An 18,352-nucleotide genomic window follows, 5' to 3' on the forward strand; every position below is an offset into this window, starting at 1 on the left:
GAACGAGTATATCGGAGCGATGATTATTGTTCATTAGGTCGCTTTTGATGGGCTTGAAAAATATTATGAGATTCGTGGTCTGTCGCCCGTATTCATGCAGATGGCGTGGACTATAGCACACGAAAATCTTGGAATCATCCTAAATTCATGTTATATGGCTCTAAAATGCCATAAAACGAGTAACGATCATGGAGAAGCAATGACTATTGTTCATTAGGTCATTTTTTATGGGCTCGCAAGATTTTAGAAAATTCCAGGCTAGTTGCCTGAATTCATGCAGATGGCGTGGACTACAGCACACGAGAATTGGGGTATCATCCTAAAATCCTATTTTATGGCCCTAAAGTGCCAAAAACGAGGAATGGTCATGGAAAAACGATGACTATTTCTTATTAGGTAAATATTTATGGCCTGAAAAAATATAGGAGATTCGGCGTCGGTCACCTAAATTCATGCAGATAGACTGATTATAACACACGAAATCTGGGAATCATCCCGAATTCCTATTTCTTGGCCCTAAAACGCCAAAACAATAACGAATGGTCATGGCGAAGCGATGGCTATTATTTATTAGGTTATTTTTTATGGGCTTGCAAAATTTTAGGTGATTCGAGGCCGGTAACCCAAATTCATGCAGATGGCGTGGACTATAACATACAAAAATCTGGAAATCGTCCTAAATTCTTGCTTTATGGTCCTAGAAAATCAAAAAACGAGGAACAGTCATGGTAAAGTGATAACTATTGTTTATTTTATAGGCCCACAAAAGTTTAGGAGATTTGGGGCCGATATCCCGAATTAATACAGATAACGTGGACTATAGCACACAAACATTTAGGAATCGTCCTGAATTTCTATTTTATGGCCCTAAAATGCGAAAATCTGAGGACCGCTCATGGCAAAACAAGGACTATTATTAATTAGGTTATATTATGGGACGCAAAATATTAGGGGATTAGGGGCTGATCGCCCGAATTTATGCAGATGGCGTGGACTATAGCACATGAAAATTTAGGAATCGTCTTGAATTCCTGTTTTGTGGCACTAAAATGTCAACAAAAAAGAGGAACGTGCATAGCGAAGTGATGATTAATGTCACATTTAATGGGCCTAAAAAGTTTTAGGAGATTCGCGATCGTTTGCCCGAGTTCATGCAGATGGCGTGGACTATAGCACACAAAAAATTAGAAATCGTCCTGAATTTCTATTTTATGGCCCTAAAATGCAAAAGAACAAGGAACGGTCATGGTGAATCAATGACTATTGTTCATTAGGTCATTTTTAATAGGCTCACAAAAGTTTAGGAGATTGGGGCCGATTTCCCGAATTCATGTGATGGCGTTGCACACGAAAATGAGAAAATCGTCCTGAAATCATATTTTATGGCCCTATAATTCTAAAAAATGAGGAATGGCTATACCAAAGTGAAGACTATCATTAATTAGGTCATTGTTTATGAGCTTGAAGGAGATTCATGGTCTGTCGCCAGAATTCATGCAGTGTCATTGATTATAGCACACGAAATCTCGAAATTGTCCTGGATTCTTATTTTATGGTCCTAAAAATGCCAAAAACGAGGATTGGTCATGGCTAAGCGACGACTATTATTCATTAGGTCATTTTTGATGCACCCGCAAAATTTTAGATGATTCGAGGCCGGTCACCCGAATTCATGCAGATGACGTGGACTATAGCACATGAAAATTTGAGAATCGTCCTAAATTCTTATTTTATGGTCCAAGAACGGCATAAAACGAGGTGAAAGTACAAGAGGGGGGTGAATTGCTTATTTTTGTAAATTATTAGTTGACTAGTTTACCAATTAGTCGACTAGATATTATAGCGAGATAATAATAAGTGCAGAATTGAAAAGCAAAGGTAAAGTGTAGGAATTAAAGACACCAGAGTTTTTATACTGGTTCGGATTCAATGTGAATCCTAGTACAGTCCCCTTGGGTTGCAAGGGAGTTCTCTTTCAGTGATTGAGTTTCTTGAGTACAAAGTGAATGGTGTAGTTTTACACCAACTGCTCGGTTTCTATGTTTCTCGTCTTTTGTTGATACAATGCCTCACCAATGCTTTTCTCTCTTTCTTCCCTAACTAGTTACACAACAGATCTAGTAGAACTACAATGTTTGTTTGTAGTAGAACAAAGAGAGGGTAATTAGTTTGATCAAAGTATATTTCTTCAAGTCTGAGATGATTGTATATATACTTTCCAGGAGGCTTTGGAAAGATTTGCGAACCCAAGATATTTGATCGAAGATTGATTCTTTCCAAGAATAAGGTTGAATTCTGTTTTGCTTCCTTGATGAGTGGGCTTGATAGCTTTCCATTTTTAAACCTTGATATCCGCCAGATTTCCAATATTTGCTTCGCCGGAACTTTAGTACTTCCTTCCTTTTATTGTTGATAGCTTCTTTCCTTTTATTGTTGATGGCTTCAATCCTCTTTTGATCGATATCTTCCTTTAGCTTTGATTGCTCTCCTTGATTGATATCTTCCAAATCTTGATTGCTTTGCTGATTCCTTTCAACTTTGATTGTGTAATTCCGGATCTTGATTTGCTTCGTTGTTTCCTTGATGACTTCAGTCAATCAATCTTGATTGATACTTTCCTTCTTGCTATAATTCTGATTAATTGCCTTGAGTACCTACATTCAAATATACTTATATTATTTTGCATCATTAAAACTGAAATCTAACACGAGGAACGTTCATGACAAAGTGATGATTATTGTTCATTCAGACATTTTTATGGGCCCACAAAATTTTAAGAGATTTGCCCTCAGTTAGTCGACTCGTATATGTACCTGCATAGATTATATCCTTCCTTTTCTCCCCTTCTTGACATCACCAAAGAGGGTATAACCCTAAAACAGATAAATATAGCACACAACCAGTAAACTAAGCATGCATGATTTAACTAAGGATGGCATGATAAGCATGTAGAGTTAAAAAAATCCAGTTGGCTGGTTAACCAGCCCAAAATATCAAAACACAAAAAAATATTTTTTTTGAAACATCCACCACTAGTGACGCAGAAAATAGGTAAGAGTGTTGTAGATGGCCTCCTTTAGACGATCAAAGTTGGAATTTACTTCAACGGTGACCCCATCAATCCTGTCATGAACTTCCTTGAATGCTTTAACTGCATTTTCTCGAAGGCACTGAATGTTGACCCTTATCTTGGAGAGGTCCGACCTTGTTTCCTTTGAGATTGAGTGAATATCACCAATAGTGGACTGAGTGGCATTTAGGAGTTCTTGGATCTTGGTCAGCATGGAGTCAATAGCAGTCAACTTCTCAATGATAGAAGGATCACTTGCACTGTGAGGAGAGACAGAGGTTTTAACCTTGGAGTCAGGTTGAGCACTTTTTACCTCACCGTCCTGTTTCTTTACCCCAAATTCCCTTTACACATATATACCCCATACTAGTAAAAGACCTAGAATTGTAGGATTTTGATACAGAGACAAGAGGGTATTCTGAGATAGGGATGTTATGGGCTTCTAGGATATGAGAGATGGTCATTCCATAAGGCAGACTGGTGGGATCATCAGCGCTCTCTATCATGAAGTTTATGACCCAGTAGGATAGCTTGATCTTGAGTTTAATCACTAGACAATAAACAAGGAAAGTGTCTCTCTGAGAGAAAGTAGAGAAGGATCTAGTTCGAGGAAGAAGAGTGGTTGCAACAATGTGCGCTAAGATATGAGTTTCAAAATTGACATCACTAAGACCTAACTGGCTTGGGAGAGAATCAGAGGAACATTCAGCAATACAGCATTTTGCTTGATCAAAAGAAATTTCAAAATCATCGGGCCAAGTTTAAGAAGGAAAATTTGACGGTTGAGTTCATGAAAGGAAAGGGTGTCAGTGAAGAGTCATGATGGTTGGTTTTCCTTTATTGGAATCAGCGATTGATGTGAAAAGAGAGGGAAGAACAGAGGCGGTACATTAATGAGTACACACAAAATTTAAACATCAGTCATATAAGAAATGAAAAATATAAATAAGTCCTAATTTTTGAAATTATGAGAAATAATGCCAAGTAAATCCCTTAAAATACAGAATTTATCTTCTAGTAAGGGCTTAGTGAAAATATCAGCTAATTGATCAATGGTGCTAACAAATGACAGTTCTATATCACCTTTGATAACATGATCTCAAATAAAATGATGCTTGATATCTATATGCTTAGCTCTAGAATGATGCACATGATTCCTTGAAAGATATATAGCACTAGAGTTATCACAAACAATTTGAATAGGTTTGAAGAATATTTCATAATCATCCAATTGATGAGACATCCATAGTAATTGTGCACAACATTGTCCGATGGCAATGTATTCATCCTCTGTAGTGGATAATTCAACAGATCCTTCTTTTTTACTATTCCAAGAAATTAAGGATTTTCCCAGTAACTGACACGTGCCACTGGTTCGTTTCCTGTCCTCCTTGTCACCTGAAAGATCAGCATCTGAAAAATCTTCTACTTTTAAAATTGTCAGAGCGTGGATACCATAGTCCATGAGAAGTAGTTCTAATGAGATAATGAATAATTCTCTTTACTACAGTCAGGTGAGACTCCTTAGGAGCTGACTGAAACCCGGCACATTTACAAACACTAAACATGATATCTGGTCGACTAGCTATTAGGTAAAGTAAAGAACCAATTATTCCACGATATTTAGTTTCATCAACGGGATTTCCCTTTTCATCTTTATCAAGATTTGTTGTCGGAATCATGGGTGTGCCAATAGCTTTAGCATTGCTCATGACAAATTTTTGAATTAGCTCTTTGGTATATTTTGTCTGGCATATGAAGGTTCCTTCTTCAGATTGTTGAATTTGAAGTCCAAGGAAGAAAGTGAGCTCGCCTATCATACTCATTTCAAATTCACTTTGCATAAGAGTTGCAAATTCCTTGCACAATAAAGGGTTGGCACTACCAAAGATAATATCATCAACATACACTTGAATAATAAGATTACCTTCTGAAGATCTTTTGATGAACAGAGTAGTATTTACTTTACCTCTTATGAACCCGTGATCGAGTAGAAATGAGTTGAGTCTTTCGTACCATGCTCGAGGAGCTTGTTTAAGTCCATACAAAGCTTTAGTCAACTTATATATATGATAAGAAAACTTTGAGTCTTCAAATCCAGGAGTTTGTTTGACATATACTTCGTCTTCAATGAAGCCATTTTAGAAAGCACTACTGACATCCATCTGGAAGAGTCTGAATGTCTTGAAGGATGAATATGCAAGGAGGATTCGTATTGACTCTAGTCGATCTACTGGTGTAAAGGTTTCATCATAGTCGACTCCTTCTTGTTGAGAATACCTTTGAGCTACTAATTTGGCTTTGTTTCTTATGACCTTGCCCTCCTCATTGAGTTTATTTCTGAAGACCCATTGAGTTCCGATTACAGTAGCATCTACATGTTTAGGCATCAATTTCCATACTTTATTCTTATCAAATTGATCCAGTTCTTCCTGAATGGCATGAACCCAGCTTGAATCTTTGAGGGCCTTGTCTATCTTCTTTGGTTCAATCTGGGAGATTAATGCTAAGTTCGCCTTCTTCTTGTGAGCTCCTCTGGTTTTCATCCCCTCATTTGGATATCTTATGATAAACTTCGGAGGATATTCTGGTTCACTTATCCATTCATTTGGTCGTGTTGTGCTTGTAGGATTAGTCGACTCTATATGTGTTTCTGGTTGACTGTTGCTAGTTTCATCAGTCGACTCTGTGACACTTTCCACCCTGGTAGTTGTCTCTTGGATATTGCTTGACTGAGTCATTTCTTGATTTTGATCCTCATCACTTGCAATAATTCCTTTCTCGGCCGAAGTGTTATTTTCATCAAATACCACATGCACTGATTCTTCTACAAATAAAATGTTTTTATTATAAACTCTAAATGATCTACTATTTAAAGAATAACCTGGAAAAATACCTTCATCACTTCATGGATCAAATTTACTAAGATTTTCCTTACCGTTGTTGTGGATGAAACATTTGCTTCCAAAGGTATGAAAGTAACTAATATTGGGTCGTTTACCTTTCCATAATTCGTATGGAGTTTTATTCAAGAGTGGCCTTATAAGACACCTGTTGAGAATGCGACGGGATTTACTTACTGCTTCTGCCCAGAAGTAGTGCAATGAGTATTCTAATAACATGGTTCTAGCCATATCTTGTAGAGTTATGTTTTTCCGTTCCACTACTCTATTCTGTTGAGGAGATCTTGGGGCTGAGAAATTGTGAGTGTATCCTGGATCATTGCAGTATTCTTCAAATGCTCTGCTCTCAAATTCTCCTCCATGATCACTTTGAATTGTTGACAAGAGTGGGTTGCTCTAGTGGTGAGCACCCTCCACTTCTAACCAAGAGGTTGTGAGTTCGAGTCACCCCAAGAGCAAGGTGGGGAATTCTTGAAGGGAGGGAGCTGGGGGTCTATCAGAAACAGCCTCTCTATCCCAGGGTAGGGGTAAGGTTTGCGTACACACTACCCTCCCCAGACCCCACTAGTAGGATTATACTGGGTTGTTGTTGTTGTTATTGATCACTATGAATTGTTGTAATAAGATATCCCTTTTCTCGTTCAACTCTCTTGCAATAAATCTCAAAGTTTTTCAAAGCTTCATCTTTGTGAGATAGAAAATTCACCCATGTGAACCGCGAGTAGTCATCAATAATAACAAATGCATATCGTTTTCCTCCTATGATAGCAGTTTTATTAGGTCCAAACAAATCCATATGAAGCAGTTGTAAAGGCTTAGATGTAGACACAATGTCTTTGATTTTGAAAGGGTTCCTAGTCTGCTTACCAATCTGACATGCATCACACACATGACTTCTAGAAAAATTGAGTTTAGTAAGTCCAATAACTAAATAATGCTTGGATAGTTTGTCTATAAGATGCATACTAGCATGACCTAGTTTCTTATTGCATAACCATGGATCATCAGACATGGATGTTAAGCAGATATGACCATCTATATTTTCAAATCCATTAAGAATGTAAACATTTCCATACCTTTTTCCTTGAAGGATTATTTTACCTATCTCTTCTTCAGTAGCACAACCTGTTTTCTTGAATTTCACCTCATAACCGGAATCACATAGTTGACTTATACTTAGAAGATTGTAGTTGAGTCCATCTACGAGATAAACTTCAGTGATATCACAGTTGTTATTGAAAGGGACTGTGTCAGTGCCAACTATCTTCCCTTTTGAGTCATCTCCAAATTTAACACTCCCACCATTTATTTTAGTGACCTCTTTGAATAGGTTTTTTGTCACATGTCATATGGCTGGAACACGCACTATCTAGGTACTATTTTCCTTTGCGGCTCTTTCTGTGGTGTTCCTGCAATATGTAACAATTACTTTCTCTTAGGTACCCAAGCTTGCTTGGGTCCTAGTTGGTTAGTGTTACTAAGATTAGGTGTCTTTGGGTTTTCAAATCCGCCCTGGAACATTTGATTTACGAAAGCGGCAAAAAGAATATTTATGCTCACTTTTATTGCAAAAGTGACATACTGAGGGTGATCCATTTTTGGATCTTCCACTAGTGCTAGTGGACTCTGTTCTGGTTGGTCCCTTTTTAGTTGACTTGTATGTCGCCTGGTTGGACTTAACAGAACTGTGACTGGTAGATTTGCGCATGCCATTAAGTTGCATTTGCAATTCCTGAAATTCTTCTTGAAGTACTTCTTTTTCAATTTCACATACTTCAAGCTTGAGTTTCCAGTCTTTCTTTTACCTGTTGAGTCTCTTTAATTCATTCATCATCTTTTGAGACTCTTTTAAAGTAAGGTCAAGAATATCCTGCAATTCATTGCATCTTTCACTGTTATATGGTCTTACCTCGCTTGTTTCACCTCGTGCCATGAAACAGTTTTCGTTTTCATCCTTGCATTCGTCATCTGAGATATCTTCATATGTCCAATAACCTGAAAATTTGTTTATGTCATTCTCCAGAATTGTCATGAGGCGTAGATTTGCTATCTCTTCTGGTTCTAAAATGTCCTCATCACTCCAGCTTCCAAAGAATTTATTTTGTTGAATCCTCTGGAAACTATTCTTTTTAGATCTGGGCACTCAGCTTGTACATGTCCGTATCTTCCACATTCATAACATTTTCCATCGTTCTTGTCTTGCTCATTGTATTGACCGTTTCGCCTTGATGATATTCTTCCTCTTCTTGTGTTTCTGTATCTTCTCATTAAGCCATCCATATTTCTGGATACCATGGCAATTTCTTCCTCGAGAGCTTCAGGGTCATCATCAATGTCATTTTCTATCCTTTCAGTTGTAGCCTTGAATGCGACTATTTTCTTCTTCTCTTCCTCGTTTTTTTTTCTTGAGATGAGTCTTTTCAAATGCTATAAGAACTCCACGAAGTTCATCATACGATAGTTTGTTTAAATCTTGTGATTAAAGTGCAACCACTTTAGCCTGCCAAGTTATAGGAAGACTTCTCAGAATTTTCCGGACTTGATCACCACTGGTATATGGTTTACCAAGAGTTTTTAGATCAGTGATGATCTTGTTGAACGTTGCAAACATTTTTTCAATGGATTCTCCTTCTTTCATCTGGAAAAGTTCATAATCATGAACCAACATATTGATATGTGTTTCTTTCACTTTGCTAGTTCCTTCATAAGTGACTTCTAGTTTATCCCACATTTCTTTGGTTGTATCACAACTAGATATTTTTTTATATTCTTCTCCACTTATAGAATTGTAGAGTAAATTTATGGCTTTTGCATTAACTTGAACAATTGCAATCTGCTCATCTGTATATTTGTTTATATCTTCTGGATCAACAGAAGGTTGTGCTACTACAGGCAGTGGGTAGTTCCCTTTCTTAATTACTCGCCAAACTTTGACATCATATGACTTTGCATATATTTCAATACGTACTTTCTAGTGAGAGAAATGTTGTCCATTGAAATAAGGTGGTCTGGCTTGTGATGTTCCTTCTTGAAAAAGTGCTTTAACAATTCCTTGATTTGCCATGATCTTTTCTCACCAACTGTTAAGCAAAGAAACGTGAGACTAGCTTTGATACCAATTGAAAGTACAAGAGGGGGTGAATTGCTTATTTTTGTAAATTATTAGTTGACTAGTTTACCAATTAGTCGACTAGATATTATAGCGAGATAAAAATAAGTACAGAATTGAAAAGCAAAAGTAAAGTGCAAGAATTAAAGACACCAGAGTTTTTATACTGGTATGGATTCAATGTGAATCCTAGTCCAGTCCCCTTGGGTTGCAAGGGAGTTCTCTTTCAGTGATTGAGTTTCTTGAGTACAAAGTGAATGGTGTAGTTTTACACCAACTGCTCGGTTTCTATGTTTCTCGTCTTTTGTTGATACAATGCCTCGCCAATGCTTTTCTCTCTTTCTTCCCTAACTAGTTACACAACAGATCTAGTAGAACTACAATGTTTGTTTGTAGTAGAATAAAGAGAGGGTAATTAGTTTGATCAAAGTATATTTCTTCAAGTCTGAGATGATTGTATATCTTCCTTTAGCTTTGATTGCTCTCCTTGATTGATATCTTCCAGATCTTGATTGCTTTGCTGATTCCTTTAAGCTTTGATTGTGTAATTTCAGATCTTGATTTGCTTCGCTGATTCCATGATGGCTTCAGTCAATCAATCTTGATTAATACTTTCCTTCTTGCTATGATTCTGATTGATTGCCTTGAGTACCTACATTCAAATATACTTATATTATTTGATTGATTGCTCTCCTTGATTGATATCTTCCAGATCTTGATTGCTTTGCTGATTCCTTTAAGCTTTGATTGTGTAATTTCAGATCTTGATTTGCTTCGCTGATTCCATGATGGCTTCAGTCAATCAATCTTGATTAATACTTTCCTTCTTGCTATGATTCTGATTGATTGCCTTGAGTACCTACATTCAAATATACTTATATTATTTTGCATCATTAAAACTGAAATCTAACACGAGGAACGTTCATGACAAAGTGATGATTATTGTTCATTCAGACATTTTTATGGGCCCACAAAATTTTAAGAGATTTGGGGTTGGTCACCCTAATACATGCAGATGGAGTGGACTGTAGCATATAAAAATTTAGAAATCGTCCTAAATTCCTATTATATGGCCCTAAAATGCAAGCGATTAATATTGATCATTAGGTCATTTTTGACAGTCCCGTAAAACTTTAGGAGATTCGGGGTCGGTCGCCAGAATTCATGCAAATGGTGTAGATTATTGCACACGAAAATATGGGAATCATCCTGAATCATGGCCTTAAAATGCCAAAAAAATAAGAAACGGTAATGGCGAAGCGATGAAAATTGTTCATTAAGTCATTTTTAATAGGCATGCAAATTTAGGAGATTTAGTCATAGTTAAGCTATGACTATTGTTCGATAAGTTATTTTTTATGGGCCCGCAAAATTTTAGGAGAATCAGGAGCGGTCGCCCCAACTCATGCAGATGGCGCGTACTATAACGTGCGAAAATATAGAAATCGTCATGAATTCTTATTTTATGGCCCCAAAATGACAAAAAATGAGTGATGGTCATGGCGTAGCGATGACTATGGTTCATTAGGTCATTTTTATGGGCCCGTAAAATTTTAGGAGGTTTGGGGACGGTCACCCTAATTCATGCAGATGGGAATCTTCCTGAATTCCTATTTTATGGCCCTAAAATGTCAAAAAACGAGGAACGATCATGGCAAAGCGATGACTACTATGCATTAGGTCATTTTTATGAGCCCATAAAATTTTAAGTGATTTGGGGCCGGGTGCACGAATTCATACAGATGACGTAGTCTATAGCACACGAAACCTAGCAATCATCCTGAATTCCTGTTATATCATCCTAAAATGCCAAAAAACGAGGAACGGTCATGGAGAAATGAGACAATTATTCATTAGGTCTTTTTTTATGGTCCCACAAAATTTTAGGAGATTAGGGACCGGACGTTCTAGTTCATGTAGATGGCGTGGATTATAGGAAACAAAAATATGGAAATCGTCCTAATTTATGTTTTATGGCCCTAAAACGCCAATGCGAAGAACGATCAAGAAGAAGCGATGACTATTGTTAATTAAGTTATTTTTGATGGGATTGCAAAGTTGTAGAAGATTCGGGGTCGGTCGCCCGAATTTACGCAGATGACATGGACTATAGAACATGAAAATCTGAGGAATCGTCTTGAACTCCTATTTAATGTCCCTAAAATGACAAAAAATAAGGAACGGTCATGGTGAAGCGATAACTAATGTTCATTTGGTCATTTTTTATGGGCTAGTAAAATTTTAGGAGATTTGGCGTCGGCCGCCCGAATTTATATAGATGGTGTGGGCTATAACACACAAAAATTTGCAAATCATTCTGAATTCCGGTTTTGTAGACCTAAAATTCTAAAAAATGAGGAAAGATTATGACGAAGTGATGACTACTTTTCATTGGATTATTTTTTACGGGCTCGCAAAATTTTAAGAGATTTAGGGTCGGTCGCTCGAATTCATGCAGATGGCATGGACTATAGCACATGAAATCTGGGAATCATCCTAAATTCCTGTTTTGTGTCCCTAAAATGCCAAAAAAAATAGAACGGCGATGGTGAGACGATGAATATTATTCATTAGGTCATTTTTATGGGCCCACAAAACTTTAAGATATTCCTGGTCGTTCACCTAAATTCATGCAGATGATGTGGACTATTAGCACACGAAAATGTGGGAAGCATCCTAAATTTTTATTTTATGTCACTAAAACACCAAAAAATGAGGAACGGTCATGGTGAAGCGATAACTATTTTTTATTTGTTCATTTTTTATAGGCCCGCAAAATTTTAGAGATTTGGGTCTGGTCACCCGAATTCATGCAGATGGCATAGACTTAAGGCACGAAAATTTGGAAATCGTCCTGAATTCCTATTTTGTAGCCCTAAAATGCCAAAAATGAGGAAAATTAATGACGAAGCAATGAATATTGTTAATTAGGTGATTTTTATGGCCCTACAAAATTTTAGTAGATTTGGGGCCGATCACCGCGTTGATGCGGATGGCGTGAACTATAACATAAGAAAATCTGGGAATCATACTCAATTCCTGTTTTATGGCCCTAAAATGCCAAAATATTAGAAACGACTAAATCGAAGCAATGATTATTGTTCATTAGGTCGCTTTTGATGGATTTGAAAACTTTTATGATATTCGCGGTTGGTCTCCCTTATTCATGCAGATAGCACAAAAATCTTGGAATCATCCTAAAATCCTGTTTTATGACCCTAAAATGCCAAAACGAGGAATGGTCATGGCAAAGCGATGACTATTGCGTAGTAGGTAATTTTTTATGGCCCGAAACATTATAGGAGATTCGGTGTCGGTCACCTGAATTCATGCACATGGACTGATTAAAGCACACTAAATCTAGGAATTATCCTGAATTCCTGTTTTATGGCCCTAAAACGCAAAAGAAAAAGAAACAAAAGACGAACGGTCATGGAGAAGTGATGACTAGTGTTCATTAGATCGTTTTTGATAGGCCTGCAAAATTTTAGATAATTCGAGGCCGGTCACCCGAATTCATGCAGATGGTGTGGACTATAGCATACGAAAATGTGAGAATCGTCCTAAATTCTTGTTTTATGGTCCTAAAATGTCAAAAAACGAACAACGGTCATGGTAAAGTGATAACTATTATTTATTTTATTGGCCCACAAAATTTTAGGAGATTCGCGGTCAGTCGCCCGAATTTCATGCAGATGGCATGGATTATAGCACACGAAAATCTAAGAATCGTCCTAAATTCTTGTTTTATGGCACTAGAACGCGTAAAATGAGGAACGTTCATGACAAAGTGATGATTATTATTATTTGGTCATTTTTCTGGGCCCAAAGAATATTAGGAGATTTGGGCTCAGTCGCCTGAATTAATGCAGATGGCGTGGACTATAGCACACGAAAATTCGGGAATCGTCTTGAATTTCTATTTTAAGGTGTCAAAAAATGACGAACAGTCATAGCGAATAAATAACTATTGTTAATTAGGTCATTCTTTATAGGACCGCAAAATTTTAGAAGATTCAGGGCTGGTTGCCCGAATTCATGTAGATGGTGTGGACTATGCACACAAAAATCAGAAAATAGACCTAAAATCCTATATTTTGGCCCTAAAATGCCAGAAAATGAGGAAGAGTAATGAAGAAGCAATGACTGTTATTAATTAGGTTATTGTTTATGGGTCTGCAAAATATTTAGTAGATTTGGGCCCGATCGCCCGAATTGATGCATATGGCGTGGACGATAACATAAGAAAATCTGGGAATCGTACTAAATTCCTATTTTATGGCCCTAAAATGCCAAAAATTTAGGAATGAGTATATCAAAGCGATGATTATTGTTCATTAGGTCTCTTTTGATGGGCTTGAAATATTTTATGAGATTCGCGGTCAGTCGCCCTTATTCATGTTGATGGCGTGGACTACAGCACACGAAAATTGGGGAATCATCCTGAAATCATGTTTTATGATCCTAAAATGCCAAAAAATGAGAAATGGTCATGGAAAGAGATGACTATTGCTTATTGGTAATGTTTTCTGCCCCAAAATATTATAGGAGATTTGGTGTCGGTCACTTGAATTCATTCAGATGGACTGATTATAGCACACGAAATCTGGTAATCATCTTGAATTCCTATTTTATGGCCCTAAAACGCCAAAAAATGACGAATAGTCATGGTAAAGCGATGACTATTATTCATTATATCGTTATTGATGGGCCTACAAATTTTAGATGATTTGAGGTCGGTCACCAGAATTCATGCAGATGGCGTGGACTATATCATATGAAAATCTAGGAATCGTCCTAAATTCTTGTTTTATAGTCCTAGAACATCAAAAAATGAGGAACATCAAAAAAGTGATAACTATTATTTATTTTATAGGCCCACAAAATTTTAGGAGGTTTGGGGCCGATTGCCCAAATTAATACAGATAGCATGGACTATAGCACACGAAACTTTGGGAATCGTCCTGAATTTTTGTTTTATGGCCCTAATATGCGAAAAAATGAGGAACGGTCATGGCGAAGCGATGACTATTATTAATTAGGTTATTGTTGATGGGCCCGCAAAATTTTACGTGATTCGGGGTCGATCGCCTGAATTCATGCAGATGGCGTGGATTATAGCATACGAAAATCTGGGAATCATGCTGAATTCCTGTTTTATAGTTCTAAAATGCCAAAAAAGAGGAACAATCATGGAGAGGCGATGTCTATTGTTTATTAGCTTGTTTTTTTATGGGCTTACAATATTTTAGGAGATTCTGGCCCGGTCGCCCGAGTTCATGCAGATGGCGTGGACTATATAGCACACGCAAATCTGAAAATCGTCTTGAATTTCTGTTTTATGGCCCTAAAATGCTAAAAATCGAGGAACGCTCATGGCGAAACTATAACTATTGTTCATTAGTTCATTTTTGTTAGACCCACAAACTTTTAGGAGATTCTGGACCGGTCACCCGAATTCATATAAATGGTGTGATCTATAGCACACAAAAATCTAGGAATCGCCCTGAATTCCTGTTTTGTGACCCTATAATGCCAAAAAATGAGGAATGGTCATAGCGAAGCGATGACTATTATTCATTAGGTCTTTTTTCATGGGCCGAAAAACTTTGGGAGATTTAGGTCATTTTTTATGGGACAATAGAGATTCAGGGTTGGTCGCCTGAATTCATACAGGTGGCATGGACAATAGTACACAAAATCTGGGAATCCTCCTGAATTCCTGCTTTATGGCCCTAAAATGCCAAAAAATGAGGAACGATCATGGCAAATCGATGACTATTGTTCATTTGAACGTTTTTTGTGGTCCAGCAAAATTTTAGCAGATTCGGGATTGGTCTCCTAATTCATGCAGAAGGCGTGGACTATAGCATATGAAAATTTGGCAATCGTCTTGAATTCCTGTTATATGGCCCTAAAAATCCAAAACGAAGAACTTTCATGATGAAGGGATGATTGTTGTTCATTAAGTAGTTTTTGATGGACCTATAAAATTTTAGAAGTTTCACGAGGGATCGCCCGAATTCATGCATATGGCATGGGCTATAGCACATGAAAATATGAGAATCATCTTGAATTCTTGTTTTATGGCCCTAAATACAAAAAAAATGAGCAACGGCCATGGAGAAACGATGACTATGGTTATTAGGTGGTTTTTTAAGGGGCCACAAAATTTTAGCAGATTCGGGGTTGGTCACCCGAATTCATGCAGATGACGTGGACTATAACACATAAAAATCTGGGAATCATCGTGAATTCTTGTTTTATGACCCTAAAATGCCAAATAAATAAGGAACGGTCATGGCGAAACAGTGACTATTGTTCATTGGGTCATTTTTTATGGACCCACAAAATTTTAGGAGATTATGGGACGATCGCCTGAATTCATGCAGATTGCATGAACTATAACACACGAAAATATAGGGTCGTCCAATATTCCTATTTTATAGCCTTAAAATATAAAATAACGAGGAGTGGTCATGGTGAACCAATGACTATTGTTCGTTAGATCTTTATTATGGGCCCAAAAACGTTTAGGACATTCGGGGCCACCCGCTTGAATTCATGCTGATGTCATGGACTAGCACACAAAACTTTGGGAATCCTCCTGAATTTTTGTTTTAAGACCCTAAAACGCCAAAAAATAAGGAACGAGCATGGAAAAGTGATGACTATTTTTAATGAGGCAGTTTTTGTTGGGCCCATAAAACTATTGGAGATTCGGGGTCGATTTCCCATATTCGTATAGATTGTGTGAACTATAGAACATGAAACCTGGGAGCCGTCCTAAATTCCTGTTTTATGGCCCTAAAACGCCAAAAATAAGAAATAGTCATGGTGAATCAATTACTCTTGTTCATTAGGTTCTTTTTATGGACCTGTATAATATTTGGAGATTCGGGGCCGGTCGCCTGCATTTATGCAGATGGCGTAGACTATAGCACACAAAAATGTCAAAATAGTCATGAATTCCTATTTTATGGTCGTAAAACGCCAAAAACCGAGGAACGGTCATGGAGAAGGGATGGCTATTGTTTATTAGCTCATTTTCTATGGGGCCTCAAAATTTTAGGAGATTCGGGTCTAGTCGGCTTAATAGCATGAACTATAGCATAAGAATTTCTAATCGTCCTGAATTTCTGTTTTATGTCCCTAAAATGCTAAAAACGAGGAACGATATTAGCGAAGTGCTAACAATTGTTTATTATGTCATTTTGTTGGGCCCACAAATTATTAGGAGATTCGTGGCCAGTCGCCTGAATTAATGCAGATGGCGTGGACTATAGGATACGAAAATATGGGAATCGTCTTGAATTCCTATTTTATGGCCCTAAAATGTCAAAAACATGAGCAACGGTAGCGAAGCGATGATTATTGTTTATTAGGTCGCTTTTTATGGGCCAAAAAGTTTTTAGGAGATTCGCAGTCGGTCGCCTGAATTCATGCAGTTGGCATAGACTATAACACACGAAAATCTGAGAATCGTCCTAAATTCCTGTTTGATGGCCCTAAAATGCCAAAAATCGAGGAACACTCATGGCCAAACGATGATTATTGTTCATTTGGTAATTTTTATAGTCCCACAAAATTTTAGGAGATGTGGGACCGGTCGCCCGAAGTCATGTAGGTGGCGTGGACTATAACCACACGAAAATCAGAAAAAATCATCCTGAAATCCTATTTTATGGCCCAAAAACGCCAAATATTGAGGATTTTCCATGGAAAAGCGATGACTATCATTTATTAGGTAATTTTTATGGGCTCAAAAATTTTTAGGAGATTCATGGTCTATCGCCTGAATTCATGCAGTGGCATTGATTATAGCACACGAAATCTCGAATTCGTCCTGAACTCTCATTTTATGGCCCTAAAACGTCAAAAAATGAGGAACGGTCATGGAGAAGCGATGACTATTGTTCATTAGGCCATTTTTATGGTGCTGCAGAATTTTAGATGATTCGAGGCCGGTCATCCGAATTCATGCAGATGACGTGGACTGTAGCACACGAAAAGTTGGGAATCGTCCTGAATTCTTGTTTTATGATCCTAGAACGCCAAAACACCTGGAACGTTCATGACAAAGTGATGATTATTGTTAATTTGGTCATTTTTATGGGCCCGCAAAATTTTAGGAGATTTGGGGTCGATCACCCAAATTAATGCAGATGGAATGGAATATAGCATACGAAAATTTGGGAATCATCCTGAATTTCTATTTTATGGTCTTAAAATACCACAAAATGAGGAACGGTCATGGCGAAGCAATGACTATTGTATCGCTTTTATGGGTTCACAAAACTTTGGGAGATTTGGGGTTGGTCGCCCTAATTCATGCAGATGGCGTGTACTATAGTATACAAAAATCTGAAAATCGTCCTAAATTCCTATTTTGTGGTATTGAAATGCTAAAAACAAGAAACGGTCTTGGTGAAGCAATGACTATTGATCATTAGATCATTTTTGACGGGCCCGTAAAATTTTAGGAGATTTGGGGTCGGTCGCCAGAATTCATGAAGATGGTGTGGACTATTGCACACGAAAATCTGGGAATCGTCCTGAATTATGGCCCTAAAATGCCAAAAAATGAGGAACGATCATAGAGAAGCGATGAAAATTGTCCATTAATTCATTTTTAATGGGCGCACAAATTTAGGAGATTTGGGGTTGGTGGCACCAATTCATACAGATACCGCCGACAATAACGCACGAAAATCTGAGAATTGTCATGAATTCCTGTTTTATGGCCCTAAAATGCCAAAACAAGAATAGGATGGTCATGGATAAGCTATGACTATTGTTCAATAGGTTATTTTTTTTATGGGCCTGGAAAAATGTTAGGAGAATCGGGAGCAATAACTCATGCAGATGGCGTAGAATATAGCGCGCGAAAATCTGGGAATTGTCCTGAATTCCTGTTTTATGGCCCCAAAATGATCAAAATTGAGCGACGGTCATGGCGGAGACTATTGTTCATTAGGTCATTTTTATGGGCCCATAAAAGTTTAGGAGATTTGGGGTCGGTCGCCCTAATTCATGTAGATTGAGTGAACTATAACATAAAAAATGTGGGAATCGTTTTGAATTCCTGTTTTATGGCCCAAAAATGCCAAAACCTGAGGAACAATCATGGAGAAGCGATGACTATTGTTTATTAGGTCATTTTTATGGGCCATACCAGATTCTGGGCCGGTCGCCTGAATTCATGCATATAGCATGCATAATAGCTCACAAAATGTAGGAATCGTCTTGAATTCCTATTATGGCCCTAAA

At 37.5% G+C, this 18,352-nt stretch overlaps 1 protein-coding gene and 1 pseudogene across 1 annotated transcript; both read right to left on the reverse strand.

The window, feature by feature from the left end:
- Positions 1 to 5,211: 5,211 nt before the first annotated feature.
- LOC142169185 (uncharacterized) lies at positions 5,212 to 8,005 on the reverse strand. Its single transcript, XM_075230419.1, has 5 exons — positions 7,779 to 8,005; positions 7,556 to 7,664; positions 7,417 to 7,485; positions 6,580 to 7,291; positions 5,212 to 5,897 (listed from the first exon to the last, which is right to left on the reverse strand). Exons 1-5 carry the CDS (start codon positions 8,003 to 8,005, stop codon positions 5,212 to 5,214), a joined length of 1,803 nt encoding a protein of 600 aa, XP_075086520.1.
- Positions 8,006 to 8,034: 29 nt separating this feature from the next.
- Positions 8,035 to 18,352, reverse strand: part of LOC107821760 (putative late blight resistance protein homolog R1C-3) — a 42,939-nt pseudogene continuing 32,621 nt past the window's right edge.

Source organism: Nicotiana tabacum, chromosome 14 (assembly GCF_000715075.1).
Source record: "Nicotiana tabacum cultivar K326 chromosome 14, ASM71507v2, whole genome shotgun sequence".
Lineage (NCBI taxonomy): Eukaryota > Viridiplantae > Streptophyta > Magnoliopsida > Solanales > Solanaceae > Nicotiana > Nicotiana tabacum.